The following is a 23514-nucleotide window of genomic DNA, read 5'->3' on the forward strand; positions in this document are numbered from 1 at the left end:
TCCGGTGGCAGCCCCCCGCACCAGGCTGTCTCTTCGGGTTCTCTCTAAAGTTGCTCCTGCCTGTCCAGCGCTGTCAGAGCCTTCCTCTTCTCCAGCGTAGCCAGAGTCTCTCATCTGCCCAGAGCTGTCTGAGCTGCCTGCCTGCCCAGAGCTGTCTGCCTGCCCAGCGCTGTCTGAGCTGCCTGCCTGCCCAGCGCTGTCTGAGCTGCCTGCCTGCCCAGCGCTGTCTGAGCTGCCTGCCTGCCCAGCGTCATCTGAGCCGCCCGTCTGTCCCGAGCCGTCAGAGCCGCCCGTCTGTCCCGAGCCGTCAGAGCCGCCCGTCTGTCCCGAGCCGTCAGAGCCGCCCGTTTGTCCCGAGCCGCTAGAGCCGTCCGTCAGTCAGGAGCCGCTAGAGCCGTCCGTCAGTCAGGAGCTGCCAGAGCCGCCAGTCAGCCAGGACCTGCCAGAGTCGTCAGTCAGCCAGGACCTGCCAGAGCCGTCAGTCAGCCAGGACCTGCCAGAGCCAGCCAGCCAGGACCTGCCAGAGCCAGCTAGCCAGGAGCTGCCAGAGCCAGCCAGCCAGGAGCTGCCAGAGCCGCCAGTCAGCCGGGACCTGCGAGAGCCGTCAGTCAGCAAGGACCTGCCAGAGCCGTCAGTCAGCCAGGACCTGCCAGAGCCGTCAGTCAGCCAGGAGCTGCCAGAGCCAGCCAGCCAGGAGCTGCCAGAGCCAGCCAGCCAGGAGCTGCCAGAGACAGCCAGCCAGGAGCTGCCAGAGCCAGTCAGCCAGGAGCTGCCAGAGCCAGCCAGCCAGGACCTGTCAGAGCTGTCAGTCAGCCAGGACCTGCCAGAGCCAGCCAGCCAGGACCTGCCGGAGCTGTCAGTCAGCCAGGACCTGCCGGAGCTGTCAGTTAGCCAGGACCTGCCGGAGCTGTCAGTCAGCCAGGATCTGCCAGAGCTGCCTGTCAAGCCGGCGATGCCGGAATTGCCTTTTTTCCGGCGCTGCCGGAGTCGTCTTTCACTCCGGTGCTGCCGGAGTATCCTGTCCATTCGGGACCCATAGCTAGGGTCCCCAGGCCAAGGTCGGCGGAGAGGAAGAGGCCACGGGGGCAATTAAGGAGGCGGACAAAAACATTGTTGAAGTGGGGTCCACGTCCCGCGCCAGAGCCGCCACCGCGGACAGACGCCCACCCAGACCCTCCCCTAGAGTTGTAGGTGGTGCGCCCGGAGTTCGCACCTTGAGGGGGGGGTTCTGTCACGTTCCTGACCTGTTTTCCCTTGTTTTGTATTTATTTAGTATGGTCAGGGCGTGAGTTGGGGTGGGTTGTCTATGTGTGTTTTTCTATGTTGGTATTTTGTGTTCGGACTGGTATGATTCTCAATCAGAGGCAGCTGTCAATCGTTGTCCCTGATTGAGAATCATACTTAGGCAGCCGGGGTTTCACATATGCTTTGTGGGTGTTTGTTCCTGTGTTAGTGTTTCGCCACACGGGACTGTTACGGTATGTTCGTTTATTGTTTTGTATCGTGTATTGTTTTCGTGTTCATTAAATTACCATGGAAACTTACCACTCTGCATATTGGTCCTCCGATCCTTCTCGCCTCTCCTCGTCCGATGAGGAGGACGACTTAGACTGCCGTTACAGTCCCTCTTCCTGTCGTTTCTTCAGTGTGCTGAAATGCAGCAGCCTTCCAGATGACAAGTCCAAATCGAACTACTCAAGATGCCTAGTAAAAACTGCAGATTAAACCCGTGTAAGTGACATAATATGTCCGCCAAAAAAGCCTTGTGTGTAGCTTGCAGTTATTAACGCTTCAATGTTTCTGCTCCGGCCTCTGTCTGGGGCGGGAAGGCCACTTTGAAAGTTATATGCTTGGATTTTTAATGACGTCTGAGATTGAATTATTTGTAAACAGGGATATTTTCATTGCAAATAAGACACATTGGCTCGGGATTTAGAAAATATGGAAAGATGAACCTATCTCTGTACAATCTTCCCTGAAACTTCGATTTTTATTATCCACCTTTCTTTTGATACTTTTCTCTTGCTATCCAACTAATTGTTCTGAACAAATGTTGAAGTATAACAAAGAATTGTAGCCTACAGTAGGCTACATAGACCTGTTTTTCCCACCAATTAACGCACAGAGAAATAGACAAAAATAGTATTGAATAGAGATGTGATTTTGTGAGCATATTTATGGATTCATTATGTACTAATCAGATGTGTTAAACATGTTGTTCAAATTGTAGTGTAGGCCAATGAATTGTGCTAATATTATATTACAACTTATGTTCTGGCCCGACGACTTTTGGCTCCGACACAATTTGGCCCAGGGCCAAACCTAGATGACAAACCCTGATTTGGGGGATGTCTGTAGACACCGCAGGAGTGCAGGGACGGTTTTAAAATTGTCTTTTGAAGAACACTGCAAAGATTTCTGAGTACACCACAAAGGCTGCTGCTGGGATAAGAGTATGTTCATCCATGCCTCTCATCTTTGTGTGGGTGAAAAACAAATACAATACATTACATACATAGTGTACCTCACATAAATAGAACACAGAAGCATACAAGGTATTGCAATTTGCAAACAGTTTTGATTTGATTTTATTCGGATCCCCATTAGCTGTTGAAGAATCAGCAGATATTCTTCCTGGGGTCCACAAGCGCAAGTATATAATTGTATAAGTTCACAGTGAAATTCAAAATGTTCTCCAATCTAATGTTAATGGCAATTTAATTGTTTTTAAATGTAACTTTTATTTAACGAGGCTAGTCATTTACAAACAAACTCTTATTTACAATGATGGCTTACCCCGGCCAAACCCGGACGACACTGGGCCAATTGTGCGCCACCCTATGGGACTCCCAATCACAGCCGGATGTGATGCAGTCTGAAATGCTGTGTCTTAGACCACTGCGCCTCTCGTGAGTGCCAATACAACAAGTCTATTAACCCCTCGTCTCAAGAGAGATTTATACAATAGTGTATTGAGCTCAGAGCTGATGGCAATAAAGGATAATGATTTATTTTACCTTGCTCATCTCCAAGGCCTCAATCTTTACAGGGTGTAGTGATGTTGACAGTGACGGTCTGGTTACTAACAGGGCTGGCAGCTAACCAGCTGTAAATGGAGTTGTAATGTTCTCTCTCTACCTCCAGAGGGAATCAGAGGTTATTTTGGTTGTGAGATCAGGTCTGTTGAGATCTCACATGCACCTTTAAGGTCCTAACCATTAAGACATGCTTGGAGGGCTAAACTTAAGTTGAGGCTGTTATGTCTTGTTGGTATGTCGGCCTATGTTTACCTTTATTTACTTAAATGATGTGCATTTGGTTTATTGATTGCAGCCTAACATGGTGGGAATTATGTTAGAGAAACTATTTGTGCTGAACATACCAGTAGCTTATTTTACCGCTACATCTAAACCTTAAGTGTAATCCTGTATGTCCTAATAGTATAATTAAAATGAAAGCACATTGCATAGGCCCTTGATATGGATGATTTATTGATTGGGGTAGTCCCGATAGGGGAATTCATTTCATTACGTCATTAACGTTTCCTTCTATTTTAACTATAGGTTGTTGGTTTGTTGTTTTGAAACAATGTGTTTTATTTGCATCACTGCATGCCATTCCTGTCTTTACTTCTGTTGGAGAGAGAGAAAGATAGAGAGTTGAATAGGTTAGTGCATAGAGCTTTTTCATGGGAGAAGGAAGCTACTACAGGTTGTGGTCTGCACAATGTCTCTAACATGGCCTCAGGGGAATTCGTAAGACTACTATATAAATAAACTCAGCTAAAAAGAAACGTCCCTTTTTCAGGACCATGTCATTCAAAGATAATTCGTAAAAATCCAAATAAATTCACAGATCTTCATTGTAAAGGGTTTAAGCACTGTTTCCCATCCTTGTTCAATGAACCATAAACAATTAATGAACATGCACCTGTGGAACGGTCATTAAGACACTAACAGCTTACAGACGGTAGGCAATTAAGGTCACAGTTATGAAAACTTAGGACACTAAAGAGGCCTTTTCTACTGAATCTGAAAAACACCAAAAGAAAGATGCCCAGGGTCCCTGCTCATCTGCGTGAATGTGCCTTAGGCATGCTGCAAGGAGGCATGAGGAATGCAGATGTGACGAGGGCAATAAATTGCAATGTCCGTACTGTGAGACGCCCAAGACAGCACTACAGGGAGACAGGACGGACAGCTGATAGTACTCGCAGTGGCAGACCACGTGTAACAACACCTGCACAGGATCGGTACATCCAAACATCACACTCGCTTGACAGGTACAGGATGGCAACAACAACTGCCCGAGTTACACCAGGAACGCACAATCCCTCCATCAGTGCTCAGATTGTCTGCAATAGGCTGAGAGAGGCTGGACTGAGGGCTTGTAGGCCTGTTGTAAGGCAGGTCCTCACCAGACATCACCGGCAACAACGTCACCTATGGGCACAAACCCACCGTCGCTGGACCAGACAGGACTGGCAAAAAGTGCTCTTCACTGACGAGTTGCGGTTTTGTCTCACCAGGGGTGATGGTCGGATTCGTGTTTATCATCGAAGAAATGAGCATTACACTGAGCCCTGTACTCTGGAGCGGGATCGATTTGGAGGTGGAGGGTCTGTCATGGTCTGGTGCTGCGTGTCTCAGCATCATCGGACTGAGCTTGTTGTCATTGCAGGCAATCTCAACGCTGTGTGTTACAGGTAAGACATCCTCCTCCCTCATGTGGTACCCTTCCTGCAGGCTCATCCTGACATGACCCTCCAGCATGACAATGCCACCAGCCATACTGCTCGTTTTGTGCATGATTTCCTGCAAGACAGGAATGTCAGTGTTCTGCCATGGCCAGTGAAGAGCCCGGATCTCAATCCCATTGAGCACATCTGGGACATGTTGCATCGGAGGGTGAGGGCTAGGGCCATTCCCCCCAGACATGTCCGGGAACTTGAAGGTGCCTTGGTGGAAGAGTGGGGTAACATCTCACAGCAAGAACTGGCAAATCTGATGAAGTCCATGAGGAGGAGATGCACTGCAGTACTTAATTAAGCTGGTGGCCACACCAGATACTGACTGTTACTTTTGATTTGGACAAATATTTACACATGTTAACGCAGTTGACAGTGAGAGGACGTTTCTTTTTTTGCTGATTTTATGTTCCCCACCATTTAGTATGATACATTACTTTCTGTTAGGTTACATTATGAATGGAATAGCGTGTGCACATTATCACACGAATTAGAGGACGGTATCATAGTTCATCCGAATCGGATGATGTAACTTATCATACATTTTGGGGGACGCACAATGCATTTGGAAAGCATGCAGACCACTTGACTTTTTCCAAATGTTGTTATGTTACAGCCTTATTTTAGAATTGATTTAAAAAAATCTATCGACAAACAATACCCCACAATGACAAAGCAAAAATAAGTTGAGACATTTTTGCAAATGTAAAGAAACGAAATATCACAAGTATTCGGACCCTTTACTCAGTACTTTGTTGAAGCACCTTTGGCTGCGATAAAAGCCCTGAGTCTTCTTGGGTATGATTCTACAAGCTTGGCACACCTGTATTTGGGGAGTTTCTCCAAATTTTTCTGCAGATCCTCTCAAGCTCTGTCAAGTTGAAAATGGGACCGTCACTGCACAGCTATTTTCAGATCTTTCCAGAGATGTTTGATCGGGTTCAAGTCCGGGCTCTGGCTGGGTCACTCAAGGACAGTCAGAGACTTGTACTGAAGACACTCCTGCGTTGTCTTGGTTGTGTGCTCGTTGTCCTGATGGAAGGTGAATCTTTTCCCCAGTGTGAGGTTCTGAGCGCTCAGGAGCAGGTTTTCATCAAGGATCTCTTTGTACTTTGTTCCATTCATCTTTCCCTCAATCCTGACTAGTTTCTCAGTCTCCTCTGCTGAAAAACATCCCCACATCATGATGCTGCCACGACCATGCTTCACGGTATGGATGGTGCCAAGTTTCCTCGGCATTCAGGCCAAAGAGTTCGATCTTGTTTCTCAAGGTCTGAGAGTCCTTTAGGTGCCTTTTGTCAAACTCCAAGCGGGCTTCATGTGCCTTTTACTGAGGAGTGGCTTCCGTCTGGCCACTCTGCCATAAAGACCTGATTGGTGTAGTGCTGCATAGATGGTTGCCCTTCTGGAAGTTTCTCCCATCTCCACAGAGGAATTCTGGAGCTCGGTCAGAGTGACCTCGGGTTCTTGGTCACCTCCCTGACTAAGGCCCTTCTTCCCCAATTGCTCAGTTTGGCTGGTCAGCCATTCTTAGGAAGAGTCTTGGTGATTCCAAACTTCTTCCACTAAAGAATGAGAGAGGGCCCTGTGTTCTTGGGGACCTTCAATGTTGCAGAATTGTTTTGGTACCCTTCCCCTGAGCTGTGCCTCAACACAATCCTGTCTCTGAGCTCTGTGGATAATTCCTTCGACCTCATGGCTTGGTTTTTGTTCTGACATGCACTGTCAACTGTGAGACCTTATATAGACAGGTGTGTTCTTTTCCAAATCATGTCCAATCAATTGAATTTACCACAGGTGGACTCCAATCAAGTTGTAGAAATGTCTGAAGGATGATCAATGAAAACAGGATCAATTTTGAGTCTCATAGCAAAAGGTCTGAAAACTTATTTAGATAAAGAATTTAAATGTAAAAAAAACGTGTTTTCACTTAGTCATTATGGGTTATTGTTTGTAGATTGATGAGGAAAACATGTACATTAATCCATTTTAAAATGAGGCTGTAATGTAATGTAATGAAAGGGGAAGGGGTCTGAATACTTTCAGAATGCACTGTATAGTATTATACGTCTTTCTCTGAGACCAGGTTGCTTGTTGTGTTGTAACAACAAAGAAGAATTATGTGGAGAATTTACGTTAGCGGTTAAGAAAAGAAACAACAAAGCTTAGAATAATTTACGTAAAAAGTTACGCGAATTGGGATAAGGTTAGAATAATGGTTAGGGGAAGGGTAAGCTAAAATGCTACAGTTCACCCTGATGCAACTTGAACACACAACCTTTGGATTGCTAGACGGTCGCGATATACACCCTACCCATCCTCCCCAACCAACCTCACTCCTATTTTTTTTGTCTTAAGTAACCTTCTGTTTTTGTAATCAATACTACTTATTGGAGGTGAAAAGATTTACATAAAATACCAAACATCTGTCGATTGAGTCCATAACTACCGAGTATGCCAACACTTGATTGGTTGTTTTGATTCATAAGACATGTGGAACAATGATTATAAACTCCACATTTACAAGTGTCTGTGTCTGTTAATTGATTCATCTCTCGTTAGAATTGATCTGAGTTAATTAAAGGGTATTTTCCTCTGAAAGATGACTTTCCTACTTTTCTCATACTAATACAGGAACAGTATAGACTTGTTTGTGTTTCTGATAAGGGAATTTATATGTTTAAGGTAATGACTAAAGAATTCCACCCTGAAACGTATAAGACTATATTCCAATAATACATGTGTGGGACAAGTTAAGAGGGAGAAATATGTGGAGAAAACAGAGGCTGGTAGACTACACATGATAACTCTGACAAAGCTGACAACAGGAGGGCCCTTCCAAGGCCTCTTTTATCTGGGGAGGAAAAGAACGGCGAGAAACTGCCAAGGCTGGTAGAAAAGTGATAAAACTGTCTCTATGTGTGTGTGTGTTTCTGTGTGTGTATAGGGGGTTATAAAGACTGCTCACATTTTGGTGGACTTTAGAGCTCTCATGAATAAACTATAATGGACCTTTTGCAGAATCTGAGTCTTTGCCTAATTCTCATTAACCCAAGCTTTACAACCTAGGGGGAATTGGCCAAAGCTATAGTGATGGTTATCATCGTTGGGATTGAAAATCCTTGTGAGTTTCCAATTTCAATGAAGTTTGAGGACAATTCCTTCTATGATGATGTAACTATCTATAGAGGATGTGCCCAACCAATATATTCAAATGTAATACCGATCAGCTTTTCATTCATGAGTTTTATCCAAAGTAGGCATGTTAAAGGTTAGTTAGACTGCTCGACTCTAAACAGTAAATGTTGGTGGTTTCCTGTGATTACGTGGTCAGTGTCTATCTGTCATGTAGAGGCCAGATGGTAGAGTGAAAGACGAGTGGTTGAGGAACAGGGCATGTGCTTTATTAAATAGATCATGGGCAGAGAAGTGAGATGGGTGAAAATGCTGCAGTTAGTTTCAAGAGAAGTGTTGCAGCATGAGCAAAAAAAGACTGCCGTTTTTGGGGGTCTGAACTGTAAAAAACAGACTCTAAATTTTGTAGCTTACGTATATAATATATACTGTACTTTGTGACAAGTGTGTTGATACTGAGATATCTAAGCTATCTACTCTGTGAAGCCCAGCATTCAGCCCAGTCTGAAACTCAGCAAGTGAAAGAGCAAGTTTTGGAAGTGGGCAGTTAATTTATGAAGGGCAACATTGCACAGGTGTAGCTGGCTAAACAAGCATTATCGACCTTGATCAGAGATTTGAAAAGATGGTGATGTTATGTCAGACCACTTTATTGTAAAGTATTTTTAAATATACATGTTAGAAAACTATTTGCACAGTGCCTTCATTCAATTAATCAATATTAAGATGAAATGTTTATTTAACATTTATCACAACATATAGACTCTATTTAATTTGGTTTTCACTTTGTCACTACATATATTTTATACACTTAATTAGTTATACATATATGCTGGTTTCTGGTGAAAAAGTTCAACACCCTGACAACTGTGCACCGAAGGAGGGGTTGTCAGTGTGGGCTGCAGAAACATCTGTTTTAGGAGGAGGCAAAGACAGCTCTTCACACTGACCATAATGCTAAAGATCAGGAATCAAAGTTAAAATGTAAAGGTACTCGCTACCTTGTACATGCTGTGCAGACTGAAAGAGTGTATGGCTAATCTGTTTTTTATACAGTAATGTTGCTAATTTCCTGTAACAAAACACTGGAGTCACAATATTGCACAATCTGAACTTTGTAGAAAAATACATCACATAAATGATAAATCACAGAATGATAAATGATACATTTCTGACCAAATGTGATTAAAATTATACTTGGCATGGAATAATTTACAAGACATGTTTTTATATAAAACATAAATTGGCACAATAATGCATGACCACAGTCCAAACGTAAAAGCATAGAACGGTTTGAGAACATTTAGCTGACACATGATTTAAGTTACACTTACAATATACAGTACACTGGCTCAGAGTACAAATTGGTGTACACTGGCTCAGAGCACAAAACTCTTCCTGGGGTCCACACAAAACATTGAAACGTACATTCAAACTGCATGAACACAGTTATTGTCAAAGCAAGATCTGAACTACACTTAATCATGTCTGCATTTTGTGAAAAGCAATAAGAGTAAAATGTCACCAAAGATCACTTTCTGAGTCAAAAGGCAAATCAAGATCTACCACTCAGAAATGTTTCAACAGAATTTATATGGTGGTTTCCAACGTAGCCTAATTGTCACGTTCTGACCTTAGTTCCTTATTTATGTCTTTATTTTAGTTTGGTCAGGGCGTGAGTTGGGGTGGGCATTCTATGTTGTTTTTCTATGTTTTGTTCTGTATGTTAGATTTCTATGTGTTTGGCCTAGTATGGTTCTCAATCAGAGGCAGGTGTCAGTCGTTGTCTCTGATTGGGAGCCATATTTAGGTAGCCTGTTTTCTATTGTGTTTTGTTAGTACCAATCGGTACTGTTTCGGTTTTCATTTGTTCTCTTGTTCTTTTGTATTTTGTATTCATTCTCGATTAATTGATATTATGGATACGTACCATGCTGCATTTTGGTCCTCCTCTCTTCCACCAACGAAAGCCATTACACTAATAGCCATTGTGCTGAGGAGTAGGTGGCTTTATCTCACCAAACATCTGCTTTTTATGTTCACAGCTGCTATCCACTGGCAAGCTAAATAATGACCAGTTATAAAAAAATATACAGGGGAGGCACCTACATTTAAACAACAGAACAGACAATACTGGAAAGAAGCTTTGGCACAGCAGTAGTATAGTAAGCACACTAATTGATTGTATTAAAAGAGGTTCCATTTGTTTTATGAATATGAATATTTACTATAATTTTGTCTCAAAGTCCACTGTAAGATGTAATGCCTTCTCTTGGATGTGAATGATCATGTCACCCTCAGTAACTTGCTGTTCTCTCTCTCCTTCATGCTGTGTTAACATCCTCGCTGGCAGCGATGTGATGTAACTGGAGTGTATAATAAACTAATGTCAGGTTAGGGTTGTCTCTAAGCAGATCCAGTTCTGGTATACCTCTTCGCTCCTCCTAGACAGGGAGAGGGAAAGAGGTAGGGAGGGAAGGATTGAGAGGAACAAGGAAAGAGGGGCAGAGACGTGGGGAAGAAAAGGTGTAGCAAAAAAGTTTAAGAAAAATAATGTGTTTCGTTATTAGATACTTTGTACCAGAGGAAGGAAACAAGACACGTCTGATGCTCTCTTGCCTATTCTCATTGTTCTGCATTATGTACCTCAACAGTCAACACATCTAGAACCATTCCTAAATCTAGTGGGAGGAACCAAGAAGCCAAGCTTAAAAGTCCACTGACTTGACAAATACTGTTAAAGACACAGGAAGATCAAAGGCATTACTATACTGAACAAAAATATGAATGCAACATGCAACAATTTCAAAGATTTTACTGAATTACAGTTCATAAAAGGACATCAATAATTGAAATTAATTCAATAGGCTCCAATCTATGGATTTCACATGACTGGGCAAGGGCGCAGCAATGGGTAGGCCAGAGAGGGCATAGGTCCACCCACTTGGGAGCCAGGCCCAACCCTCCCACCACTCCCAGATGACCTGCAGGTGAAGAAGCCTGATGTGGTGGTCCTGGCTGGTATGGTTACATGTGGTCTGCAGTTGTGAGGCCGGTTGAATGGGTAGGTGTGTCCAAACGTTTGACTGGTACTGTATGTACAATATGAAGTGTGGCTTCTCATTGTGCAACCCAACCATATCATATGGGCAAAACTGGTTGCAGTGACATCAGGCCGGTTATCAAACTCAAGTGGTCTGTGCAACTCAATACCACATTAACCCACTGACACAGAGCTAAAGCCAACAGTTGTAGCCATGAGGCTGCCAAAGCTGCTGTATTACATCTCCTATGTTTATCAGCCTGTAGTATTATTACTAACCTGGTTATCTGTTGGTTTAATGTGAGTTATCTCTGCATACTGAATGACATCTTGCTTTCTTTCAGGTGAATCTATAAAGGCAAATAAAGTAAATTAAACATACAGTGTGGGTGGGAGTAACTGACAGATATGTACAAATGCTCACGCCCAAGACAGGTTCTACAAACACTAAGGACTCTTTTTGCACCAGAGAAGCTATACATATTGTCAGAGTGTGCTTGTGTGTATGTGCCTTCTGCATTTTCAACATTTAGAGAAGTGGTCTGAGTTAATGCAACTGTCTGACCAAGCAGAGGAAGTGTGGAAGATACGCCACTTCATTTGACCTGCATCCGTTGTTCAGGCAAACATTTCCTACCTATTCCAAAACACGATCCTTGATAATTAAAAAAGGTTGTGCACAAGGAGTATTACCTCACCCACCTACAAGATTAATACCTGTATGTAAGTGTCCGTTTCTCCTCCTCTTAAGATATATTGCAAGTCCAACAAGTCCTGAAGCAACCAAAACGCAGGTTACAGCAATAAGAGAACCTCGAGTCCTCTCATTACCATCTAACGTAAAAAGAGAGCAAACAATATTTTAATTTAAACATTGGGATTCATAAAATGAGCTCTACCATACTTATTGCTTCATATACAAGTTGGTATTGTCTGGATATCAGCAATTTAACATTGCTACTGTACATGTTTTTACCTGCCACCTTGGAGGGATCACTCTCTATACAGGAATGTGGAATAACAGCTGTCTCCTTGCTGACTGGGTTGGCAGCCTCACATCTGTAAGAGTCTCTGGTCTGTACATCCACCTTGAGAGGTAGAGAGAGGGTGAGGTTGAGGTCAGGGCTGCTGGTCTGGTTGAGTATCTCCACTCTGTACCAGGACAGGGTCACATCTCTCCCATTCTCCACAGAACACACCACGCTACAGGAGATGTTGTCATGGACTGTCACTTGAGGTTTGGACAAAACTGGAAGAAAAATAATGAATACATGGGAATTGGTGAAATGGTACTTATCTTTGGAAAAGAGCAGTTGCTACATCCATTTTTGGACTTATACATTAATGATTTGCAGCCATTGATTCTTGAAGAATATAACTTAAACAGTTGAAGTCAGAAGATTACATAAAGCTTAGCCAAATACATTTAAACTCAGTCTTTCACAACTCCTGAGATTTATCCCTAATAAAAATTCCCTGTCAGTGAGTCAGGTTTGTAGGCCTCCTTGCTCGCACACGCTTTTTCAGTTCTGCCCACAAAGTTTCTATAGGATTGAGGTCAGGGCTTTGTGATGGCCACTCCAATACCTTGACTTTGTTGTCCTTAAGCCATTTTGCCACAACTTTGGAAGTATGCTTGGGGTCAGTGTCCATTTGGAAGACCCATTTGCGACCAAGCTTCAAGTTCCTGACTGATGTCTTGAGATGTTGCTTCAATATATCCACATAGTTTTCCTGCTTCATGATGCCATCTATTTTGTGAAGTGCACCAGTCCCTCCTGCAGCAAAGCACCCACAACATGATGCTGCCACCCCCGTGCTCCACGGTTGGGATGGTGTTCTTTGGCTTGCAAGCCTACCCCTTCTTCTTCCAAACATAACAATGGTCAGTATGGCCAAACAGTTCTATTTTTGTTTCATCAAATCAGAGGGCATTCCTCCAAAAAGTATGATTTTTGTCCCGATGTGCAGTTGCAAACCATTTTCTGGCTATTTTTTCTGGCGGTTTTGGAGCAGTGGCTTTTTCCTTGCTGAGCGGCCTTTCATGTTATGTCGATACAGGACTTGTTTTACTGTGGATATAGATACTTTTGTACCTGTTTCCTCTAGCATCGTCACAAGGTCCTTTGCTGTTGTTCTGGGATTGATTTGCACTTTTTGCACCAAAGTACCCATGGTGTTTATACCTGCGTACCATTGTTTGTAGAGATGAATGTGGTACCTTCAGGCATTTGGAAATTGCTCCCAAGGATGAACCAGACTTGTGGAGGACTACAATTATTTTTCTGAAGTCTTGGCTGATTATGATTTATGATTTTCCCATGATGTCAAGCAAAGAGGCACTGCGTTTGAAGGTAGGCTTTGAAATACATCCACAAGTACACCTCCAATTGACTCAAATGTTGTCAAATAGCCTATCAGAAGCTTCTAAAGCCATGACATCATTTTCTGGAATGTTCCAAGCTGTTTAAATGCACAGTCAACTTAGTGTATGTAAACATCTGATCCACTGGAATTGTGATACAGTGAATTATAAGTGAAATAATCTTGCACAAAGTAGATATCCTTACCGACTTGCCAAAAACTATAGTTTGTTAACAAGAAATTTGTGGAGTGGTTGAAAAACGAGTTTTAATGACTCCAACCTAAGTGTATGTAAACTTCCGACTTCAACTGTAAATGCCTCATGAGCTTAGTCCCCGTCAGAAAACCCATCAGCTTGTTTTAATCCAGTGTTTGTAAACAAATAAATTGTAAACAAACACTATATAGTCTAAAAACATGGTTAGAACTATAATTGTTATATAATGGTTGATCAGTCCTTGCATGCATAGCTCTGTCTATGAATTTGAGTGGTTACATTTCTCCAGCCCAATCACTCAGCTTTTTCCCGAACCAATAAAGTGACCACTTTAGTATTGTTTCTACTGCTGATTTCTACTGCTGACACACACACACACACACACACACACACACACACACACACACACACACACACACACACACACACACACACACACACTTACAGTACACAGTCAGCTGAAATATACGTGTCGTCTTCTCTTCACCTCCATCTGTATTCTCCACAGTATAAACCCCAGAATCATCTATTTGTAGGTCTGACAAAGTGAAGAATCCAGTAACATTGTTCCAGTGAATGCGGTTTTTAAATTTCTTCACAAGGTTGGTATTACTTTGTTTACCAGGGTGCACGTGTGCAATACTGCCAAGGTCTCCATAAAGTAAACTGCCAGACTTCAACACCACCACTGGAAAAGAGAGAGACTTTCCCACGATGCCTTTCACCTGCCAAGTCTCAGGTTGGGCTGAATGCTGTGCTGAGCAGAGAACTGTGGAGAGAAAGAGAGACTTAATATCAACGCATGGATTTAAATATCATAGTTCTTCTCTAATAACATAGCAATGTAGCAAATTACAGTTTCCCGATTTCTTGAGAATGTGTCCAAACAGAATTAACTTTTTCTAAACAATTAACATGTAGACCCAAACTGAAACACGTCGGCCAAAATGACACATTTCAAATGCAGTATGTCTCAAAACATTAAACACATGACATAAAATCAACTACCTCCATCAAAACATATAACTTGTTAACTAATGAAACGTTTTTGAAAAGTTTTTTCAAATGGCACAATAAATACTAACTACAACTATCAATATACCCAAACATGGTTAACCCTCTTTTATATTTCTGTGCCATTTGTTGATACTATAATTATAGTATGCACCATAAAAGACAACTAAACATACAAGAGCATGGGCTGTATTCTTTTTTCCTAAAATAATTTGGCCAAAGATGACCGATGCAGAAAGAATGTCACTCAAGCACATGAATATCTAGAAACAAAAAGGCTTTATTTCACCTTTTTCCATGTTGTCCTTTACAATATTCAGTGATGCTGTACAGTATATATAGAGAAAACAAATAAAATACACCAAGCTAACAAATCACTGCAAAAACAAAGAAATGTAAAAAAGGCCACACCAATACAGTATACACTACATTCAGTCTATTCGTTTATGTCGATTAGGCCACATGTTTTCATCAACATCACACTGGATGTTTTCCCTTGCAATGCAGCGAGGAAAACATCTCCTTGCATGGCACATCCACACTTGGCAGTCCTCTGCAGTGATTGCCATACAACTGACATTCATTGTCTCTAGGAGGGACATCTGGTCATGTGGACGGTAATCATAAACTTTCCACCTCCACACATCTGAACCACTCTTCGTCTATGGGCCCCTCTACCTCTCCTTTGTCCTTGCCCTCTGCCTCTTACTTGGTCCATTCTTGCAAATAGCAACTCAGAGGTGAGTGACCTCTTTAATCCATGAATAAGGACTGATTGCTCAGTGAACAACTGTGTAAAGTGTGCACGCATGCAGAAGAAGTTCACATTCATGAGAGTAATTTGTATCGGCTGTCACCAAATGTTTTCCGTCTTTTTTAGTGAGTTGTGTTTACTGTTTTGCAAAAATGTGCTGAGCATTTGCATTTTGTGTGGAAGCAATGAATAATAGTGTTGTGCTTGAGTCGCCTTGGGTTGGGTTGATTAGAGAGGTTACCATTCCCCTGGGCATGGTGACGCAGGGGGGTCACGAGGAGAGAATCAGTCTCTTCCTCATTGACTCTCCTGCGTTTCCCGTGGTACTAGGCCTTCCCTGGTTAGCTCGTCATCACCCCACCATTTCATGGCAACAAAGGGCTCTCACGGGGTGGTCGCGAGAGTGCTCAGGGAGGTGTTTAGGGGTTTCCGTTGGTGCTACTATGGTGGAAATTCCAGACCAGGTCTCCACCTTGAGCATTCCCCCCGAATATGCCGATTTGGCTCTCGCCTTCTCTAAAAAGAAGAACGGGGGGATTGTGCGATAAATCTCCTGGTAGACGTCGCACTTCCCAGGAGCCACGTGTATCCCCTGTCAGAGTTGGAAACATATGGAACACAGGTGGAAACATATGTCACCGAATCCCTGCGTCAGGGGTACATTCGGTCCTCCACTTCAACCGCCTCCTCAAGTTTATTTGTTGTGAAGAAGAAGGAGGGAGGTCTGCGCCCGTGTAATGACTACCGAGGCCTAAACAGATCACTGTGAGGTACAGTTATCCGCTACCTCTTATCTCCACTGCGATTGAGTCAATGCACAGGGCGCGCTTCTTCACCAAATTAGATCTCAGGAGCGCTTACAACCTGGTGCGTATCCGGGAGGGAGACGAGTGGAAGACGGCGTTCAGTACCACCTCAGGGCACTATGAGAACCTCGTCATGCCGTAAGGGTTGATGAATGCTCCATCAGTCTTCCAAGCCTTTTTAGATGAGATTTTCACGGTCCTGCACGGGCAGGGTGTAGTGGTGTATATTGATGACATTCTGATATACTCCGCTACACGCGCCGAGCATGTGTCCCTGGCGCGCAGGGTGCTTGGTCGACTGTTGGAGCATGACCTGCACGTCAAGGCTGAGAAATGCCTGTTCTTCCAACAGTCCGTCTCCTTCCTAGGGTGCCACATTTCCACCTCGGGGTTGGAGATGGAGAGTGACCGCATTTCAGCCGTGCGTATTTCGACTTCCACCACGGTAAAGGAGGTGTAGCGATTTCTAGGGTTTGCCAATTACTACCGGAGGTTTATCCGGGGTTTTGGTCAGGTAGCGGCTCCCATTACCTCATTGATGAAGGGGGGACCGGTACGTTTGCAGTGGTCGGCTGAGGCGGACAGGGCTTTTGGTTACCTGAGGGCTCTGTTTACCTCGGCTCCCGTGCTGGTCCATCCGGATCCCTCTTTGGCGTTCATAGTGGAGGTGGACGCATCCGAGGCTGGGATTGGAACCGTGCTCTCTTAGCGCTCGGGTACGCCACTGAAGCTCCGCCCCTGTGCCTTCTACTTGAAGAAGCTCAGCCCGGCGGAGTGAAACTATGACGTGGGGGACCGGGAGCTGTTGGCTGTCGTCAAGGCTCTGAAGGCGGGGAGACATTGGCTTGAGGGGCCTAAACACCCTTTTCTCAACTGGACTGATCACCGCAATCTAGAGTACATCCGGGCAGCGAGGATACTGAACCCTCGCCAGGCCAGGTGGGCCATGTTTTTCACCCGTTTTGTTTTCACCCTTTCGTACAGATCAGGTTCCCAGAACGTGAAGGCAGACGCACTGTCCCGGCTGTATGACACAGAAGAGCGTCCCATGGATCCCACCCCCATACTCCCGGCCTCCTGCCTGGTGGCACCGGTAGTGTGGGAGCTGGACGCGGACATTGAGCAGACGTTACGTGCAGAGCCCACTCCTCTCCAGTGTCCCGCTGGGCATCTGTACGTTCCGTCTGCTGTCCATGACCGGCTGATCTATTGGGCCCACACGTCATCTTCCTATGGTCATCCATGCATTGGTCGGACGGTGCGCTGTCTGAGTTGGAAGTACTGGTGGCCCACTTTGGCTAAGGACATGATGGTTTATGTATGGATTCACAACGAGTGTAGCTTTAATTTGGTATCTTACATGTGTGATTTAATGAAAGTTTGATATTTATATAATTTTATTTGAATATGGCGCGCTGTATTTTCCCTGGCTATTGGCCAGTGGGACGATTGAGTGCGTCCCACCTGCCCCAGAGAAGTTAAAATGGTGTAAAATACTTGTATGTCTGAGGAATTTTAATTATGAGATTTCTGTTGTTTTGAATCTGGCGCTCTGCACTTTCACTGGCTGTTTTCATATCAATCCCGTTAACGGGATCTCAGCCGTAAGAAGTTAACCTAACTGCAGTGTCCAATTTACAGTAGCTATCACGGCAAACTTTTATCACGGCAACTCCTAGCAAACTTGATGCCACATTTTGTGTAGTGATGTAATTCTTCACTGGATCAGTCTGAAACTTTGCACACACACTGCTGGCATGTTGAAGACAACATCTAAATTACACATAGAGTCATATCTCAATGTATGACCTTGCATGGTTTTTTGATTGTATTATCTTTTACCAGATCTAATGTGTTACATTCTCCTACATTACTTTCACATTTCCACAAACGTCAAAGTGTTTATTTGGTAACAAGAAATGGTAACAAGAATATGCATATCCTTGCTTCAGGTCCTGAGCTATAGGCAGTTAGATTTGGGTATTCCATTGCAGGAGAAAATCAATCCTTAGCAACATGCCTATGCATTTTGCATTTAGGCTGTATAAATATACATTTCCAATAACAATTACTTAGAATTAAACAATAATGACACAAAAAAATGCTTTATTAATCTCTACCGTGCCTTTGAATTAACTTTAAGAAACACGAGTTTGGCCAGTCTTTGGTTTGAGTATCACGTGGTGAGCTATGCATGCAGTTTGTTATTTTAGCATAGCAGATGCTCTTATATTCCCATGACCAAAGTCAACACAAATCTATTTTGTAACAACAATATCATGGAATATAATACATTTGTAGATAGTTTCCAGAGTGTAAAAAAAGTTACAAGTGCATATACTGTAGGCCTACCTGATGATATGCGGCTCTGTGTTAAAACAAATGTATTTTCCTCAAATACGACGATTACATACTTCAGATGTAACTGGTTCCTTTTTACACTGTTAGCACTGTTCCTAATCCTCTTTTTTAACAGCCTGTATTGAAATCACAACCTCTCTGGTGCTGCAGCAGGCGCTCATTCATTGTCTTGCTCTGGTGTGATATTAAAAGATTCTGCTTGTCTCCAGTCATGTAAAATGAAGTAGAATTGCATAAATGTGTTTAAAAAAGGCAATGTATTCTCAGAATTCAAATAAGATGATAGATTCATGCAGTGATTTTATTATAATGGAGATCTTTTCCCCCCTACTGTTGTCCGCGTGGAATGTGAATCTACAACCTTCTGACAACTTTGGCATGTAGGCTAATGCTTACAAAATGAAGACCAGTTTCTAAAACTACATATCTAAAGGCTCTGGTCTGTCCTGGTATTGAGGGTAAACGGTAGGCATGTTCTCTGCTATCCACTTCGTTTCATTTTGGGTACAGAGGAGGGTCACTTGTCTTTTTTCAAGCAGTCAGGGAGTGTAACAATATATTTTTCTGAAGGGTCATCCATATTAATTTCAGAGAGGTCCGATTTTCTCCAGGTATCCCTCATTATAAATAACTTACAGTCCCTTAAAAAACTCTTATGGCTGGAGTCCCGATATCGGGACTGATATGACAACAGCCAGTCCAAGTACAGGGCGCCAAATTCAAAAACCAGAAATCTCATAATTAAAATTCCTCAGACATTCATGTGTCTTATATCATTTTAAAGGTAATCTTGTTGTTAATCCCACCAAAGTGTCCGATTTCAAATAGGCTTTTCAGCGAAAGCACTACAAACGATTATGTTAGGTCACCACAAAACCAAAAATAATCACAGCCTATTTTCCCAGCTAAAGATAGCTTCACAAAAACCAGAATAGAGATAAAATGAATCACTAACCTTCGATTATTTTCATCAGATGACACTCATAGGACTTCATGTTACACAATACATGCATGTTTTGTTTGATTAAATTCATATTTATATCAAAAAATCTGAGTTTACATTGAGGCGACTAGATTCACTAGTTGCAAAAACATCAAGACTTTGCATAGCCACATCGTTTCAACAGAAATACTCATCATAAATATAGATGATAATACAAGTTATACACATGTAATTATAGATATACCTCTCCTTAATGCAACCGCTGTGTCAGATTTCAAAAAAACTTTACGGAAAAATAATTGCACGCTATAATCTGAGACGGCGCTCAATAGTAGCATACCACAGCTGCAAAGATGGCGTCACTATAAACAATAAAATACATGATAAATATTCCATTACCTTTGTTGATCTAGATCAGAAAGCACACCAGGAATCCCAGGTCCACAATAAATGTTTGTTTTGTTCGAAAAAATCCGTTATTTATGTCCAAATACCTTCTTTTGTTAGCGCGTCTGGTTTACATATCTAAACGCTAATTCTGGTCAGCGTTATATCGGACAAAAACTTCAAAATGTGATATTACCGGTCGAAGAAACATTTCTAACTAAGTACTGAATCAATCATTAGGATGTTTTTAACATATAGCTTCAATAAAGTTCCAACCGGAGTATTCCTTCTTGTCTGCGTGAGCAATGGAACGTCAGTGCCTTGCATGAATAAAAGGCATGATCAGGGCATGGCTGCTTGATGGACACCTGACTGATTCTGCTCTCATTCTCTCCCACAACGTCATAGAAGTCTCATTGGAATTTCTATTGATTGCTGACATCTAGTGGAACCCCTAGGCAGTGCAACATCATTCCTAACTCAATTGGATTTCTTAAGGGACTCCGGTGAATACAGACAAGCTCAGATTTCTGACTTCCTGTTTCGATTTCAACTCAGAATTTTGCCTGCCAATATGAGTTCTGTTAATCTCACAGACATCATTCAAACAGTTTTAGAAACTTTGGAGTGTTTTCTATCCAATACTAATAATAATATGCAAATATTAGGAACTATGACTGAGGAGCAGGGTGTTTTGAAATGGGCACCTTTCATCCAAGCTACTCAATACTGCCCCTTCAGTTCACAAGCGCCTCAGTCAAGAAACTCAAGATAGATCTGACAGACAAAACCAAAACCTGAAAACCCACATCTTTTCCTTCTCACACTACATCTTAAATACTTTGAGGGCTTGTTTCCCAGACACATATTAGGCCTAGTCCTGGACTAAAAGCCTATTTTAAAGAAGATTCTACATTGTGCATACTTTTTAGTCCAGGGCTTAATCTGTGTCCAGGAAACAGTTGATAAACGGGGTTCTTCATTTTGTTGATGGACCTGGGCTCATTGTCATTCAATGATACAACACCATGGAGGAGATTCCCAACTCTAGTTCTTATCATGACAATAATGTTTTAAAATGTCATACAAATCATTAACACAGTTGTTCATATTACAGTTTCAGAAAAGGGAAGTTGTTCAAGAGCAGCGCTTTAGGCAAGTTGGACAAACATCTAATGCAGTGAGTTGATAAAATCTTGTTACCAAGAGGAAATGCTCTCTCTTCTCCATCCTGAACACAGAGGGGAATGACTTGTGTGAGCTCACATTCAAGCCCAACATTCAAATAAGAGGCACATTGGTTGCAGTCAGATCATTAGTCCCAGAGAAATAGATAACAAAGTCATCTACCTGTTAAAATGAGTTACTCACGTTGATCAACTTCGCTTTCTCTATGAGATACAACAGAGTTTGTCTGCACAATTTTTTATCACACAACTGTTGTTAGGTGTAGCCATCAACACTTGTGATCATAGCCACGCAAAATTGGGGTGCTATAGCACCCCCTGAAAAATTAAAAAAGAAGGGAAAAAACTAACAAAAACAGCACCCGGCCCCCACCATCAAACTGCTTTCTGCGGCTATACTTGTCTAATTGCTTTTGTACATAATATCTCCCTACAACATTATCAAATGGGTAAATGCCTCCTTTTTATATCAGTTGTGTAACTTGAAGGTGTACGCTACGTCTGGAACAACAGTGGAAGTCCCATAAAATTGTATAAAGCATCAGGTAGCCTAGCCTGTAGATATAGTATTTACATTTGGGAACATAACTAATAAGACTAATAAGCCTACATGTACAGCTTACCTATATATATATATATATATATATATATATATTTGACATTTCTGTATCACATGGAAAAATGTCTAAAGGTGTCACAAATGAGATTACACACAGCTGTCTCTAGTCTCCAGTCTCTACAACCACAGTCACAATAATCAAGGGGCACATACCGAAGAGATGCAGTAGCGTCACCTTCAGTTTTTTTCTTTTAGAAAACAGCATTGTAGCCTACAGTCCATCCAACTGGTTCCACTACATCATCTAGAAATAACATGACATAGTCTGAGATACTCGACAAGAGCGCCCAGACATTGAGTTTGTTAGTTGAAGCTGTCCCAGGGGCCGGGTGGGCGGAGTTTGAAACCACTACCACTCCATCTACAGCTGTATTTGCTTTTCACACACAACACAAAAAAGAGGAGGGGCACGGAGGGAGATATTATCCTGTTATCTGAGCAGCAGCCTTGGTGGTGTACCCAGGAGTCTTTGCATTGTTTTTCAATATGATGAAACCACATCAAAGGTAACACCTGTTCATTTGTCTCTCAAAAGACTGTTATAGATGAACTTATCCTGTGTTCATTCTTTCTAGCCCAGATAATTGTTGAATGTTGAGTGATGGTGGATGAGCATTCCATTTTGAAGCAGAGAACAGAGAGAGAGAGAAGGGGGAGAGCGAGAGAAGGGGGCGAGAGAGAGGGGGAGAGCGAGAGAGGGGGGAGAGAGAGGGGGGAGAGAGAGAGAGAAGGGGGAGAGCGAGAGGGGGAGAGCGAGAGGAGGGGGAGAGCGAGAGAAGGGGGAGAGCGAGAGAGAAGGGGGAGAGCGAGAGAAGGGGGAGAGAGAGAGAGAGAGAGAGAGAGAGAGAGAGAGGGGGTGGGGGAGAGAGAGGGGAGGAGAGAGAGAAAACAGCCAGGAACACACTCTAATCATTCTTGATTTAACCTTTTTCTTTTTTATTACATAAAATAAAATTACATTTTATTGGTCACATGCACATATTTAGAAGATATTATTGCGGGTGTAGGGATGTGAATTTATTTAAAGGATATTGTATGTTTGTGAAGGATTTACCATCCTGCTTTGTGAACAATTTGACCAGGTGACACAATAATGATCGATTTGAACAGGGCGTAATGTGTTTAGTGTCTGTGTGTGCAGACAGTCAGCTGTCTATTTTGATCCACATTGGGTGAACCGTTTAGGAATTACAGCACTTCTTGTACATAGTTCCCTTAATTTAGGGGACGGAAAGTATTGTCACATTTCTACAATTGTTAGTTTGAAAATGTGTTGTAGGTTGTGTAGATCAGTGATTTTTTTATTTTTAATTAAGGAGGCAAAATTTGAAAACTGCGCAAGGGTATGTTGGGTTGCTAGATCAGAAGGTTGCCAGATCAGAAGGTTGCTAGATTGAATCCAAGAGCTGACAAGGTTAAAACTCAGTTGTTCTGCCCCTGAACAAGGCAGTTGACCCACTGTTCCTAGGCCGTCATTGTCAATAAGAATTTGTTCTTAAGGGACTCCCGATCAGTCGGGATCGAACCTGGGTCTGTAGTGACACCTTAGACCGCGGCGCCAGTCGTCCTCCCCCCCAAAAAATGTATTTATAAACAATGGCAACCTGCCACGTTGAGTTGAGGTTTGTGGTTGGAAAACTACATTAGTGTCTGACTTTCGGCCGTTGCAGATGCACCTCCCCCTACCTCACTCCTTCACAACCCCCTAAAGGCATTAAAAACCTTTTTAAAAATGCGCACCTGGTAAATAGCAGCCGCTGCACTTCTTCCACTTCTTCCTTTTTTTCCTGCACATTCCAGGAAGGGCTCACTTGGTAAGAGCTCAATGTTAGCGCAGAAGTATAGGCTACCGGCATCTATTCAATAGCTTGGAGCAGCAAGCAAGCTAGCCTCCATCAGGGTGCTCTGCTGTCCCCCCGCTAGGTGTCGCTTGTGCC

General features: G+C 42.9%; 1 protein-coding gene across 1 annotated transcript; it reads right to left on the reverse strand.

Moving 5' to 3' along the window:
* Positions 1-8191: 8191 nt before the first annotated feature.
* Positions 8192-21867, reverse strand: LOC139578923 (SLAM family member 5-like). Its single transcript, XM_071407054.1, has 6 exons — positions 21731-21867; positions 13952-14275; positions 11902-12174; positions 11643-11759; positions 11205-11275; positions 8192-10326 (listed from the first exon to the last, which is right to left on the reverse strand). Exons 1-6 carry the CDS (start codon positions 21780-21782, stop codon positions 10207-10209), a joined length of 957 nt encoding a protein of 318 aa, XP_071263155.1. The 5' UTR covers positions 21783-21867; the 3' UTR covers positions 8192-10206.
* Between the last annotated feature and the right edge of the window lie 1647 nt (positions 21868-23514).

This window comes from Salvelinus alpinus, chromosome 6 (genome assembly GCF_045679555.1).
Source record: "Salvelinus alpinus chromosome 6, SLU_Salpinus.1, whole genome shotgun sequence".
Taxonomy (NCBI): Eukaryota; Metazoa; Chordata; class Actinopteri; order Salmoniformes; family Salmonidae; genus Salvelinus; species Salvelinus alpinus.

What these genes read in the sequence shown, in the direction of transcription:
- LOC139578923 (XM_071407054.1), bottom strand. Translation starts at nt 21,782, where the DNA reads ATGCTGTTTTCTAAAAGAAAAAAACTGAAGGTGACGCTACTGCATCTC. An exon ending in GACGCTACTGCATCTCTTCG is followed by an intron (nt 14,276 to 21,730) that starts GTATGTGCCCCT and finishes TTCTCTCCACAG; the next exon opens with TTCTCTGCTCAGCACAGCAT. An exon ending in TGATCCCTCCAAGGTGGCAG is followed by an intron (nt 11,760 to 11,901) that starts GTAAAAACATGT and finishes TTTTTACGTTAG; the next exon opens with ATGGTAATGAGAGGACTCGA.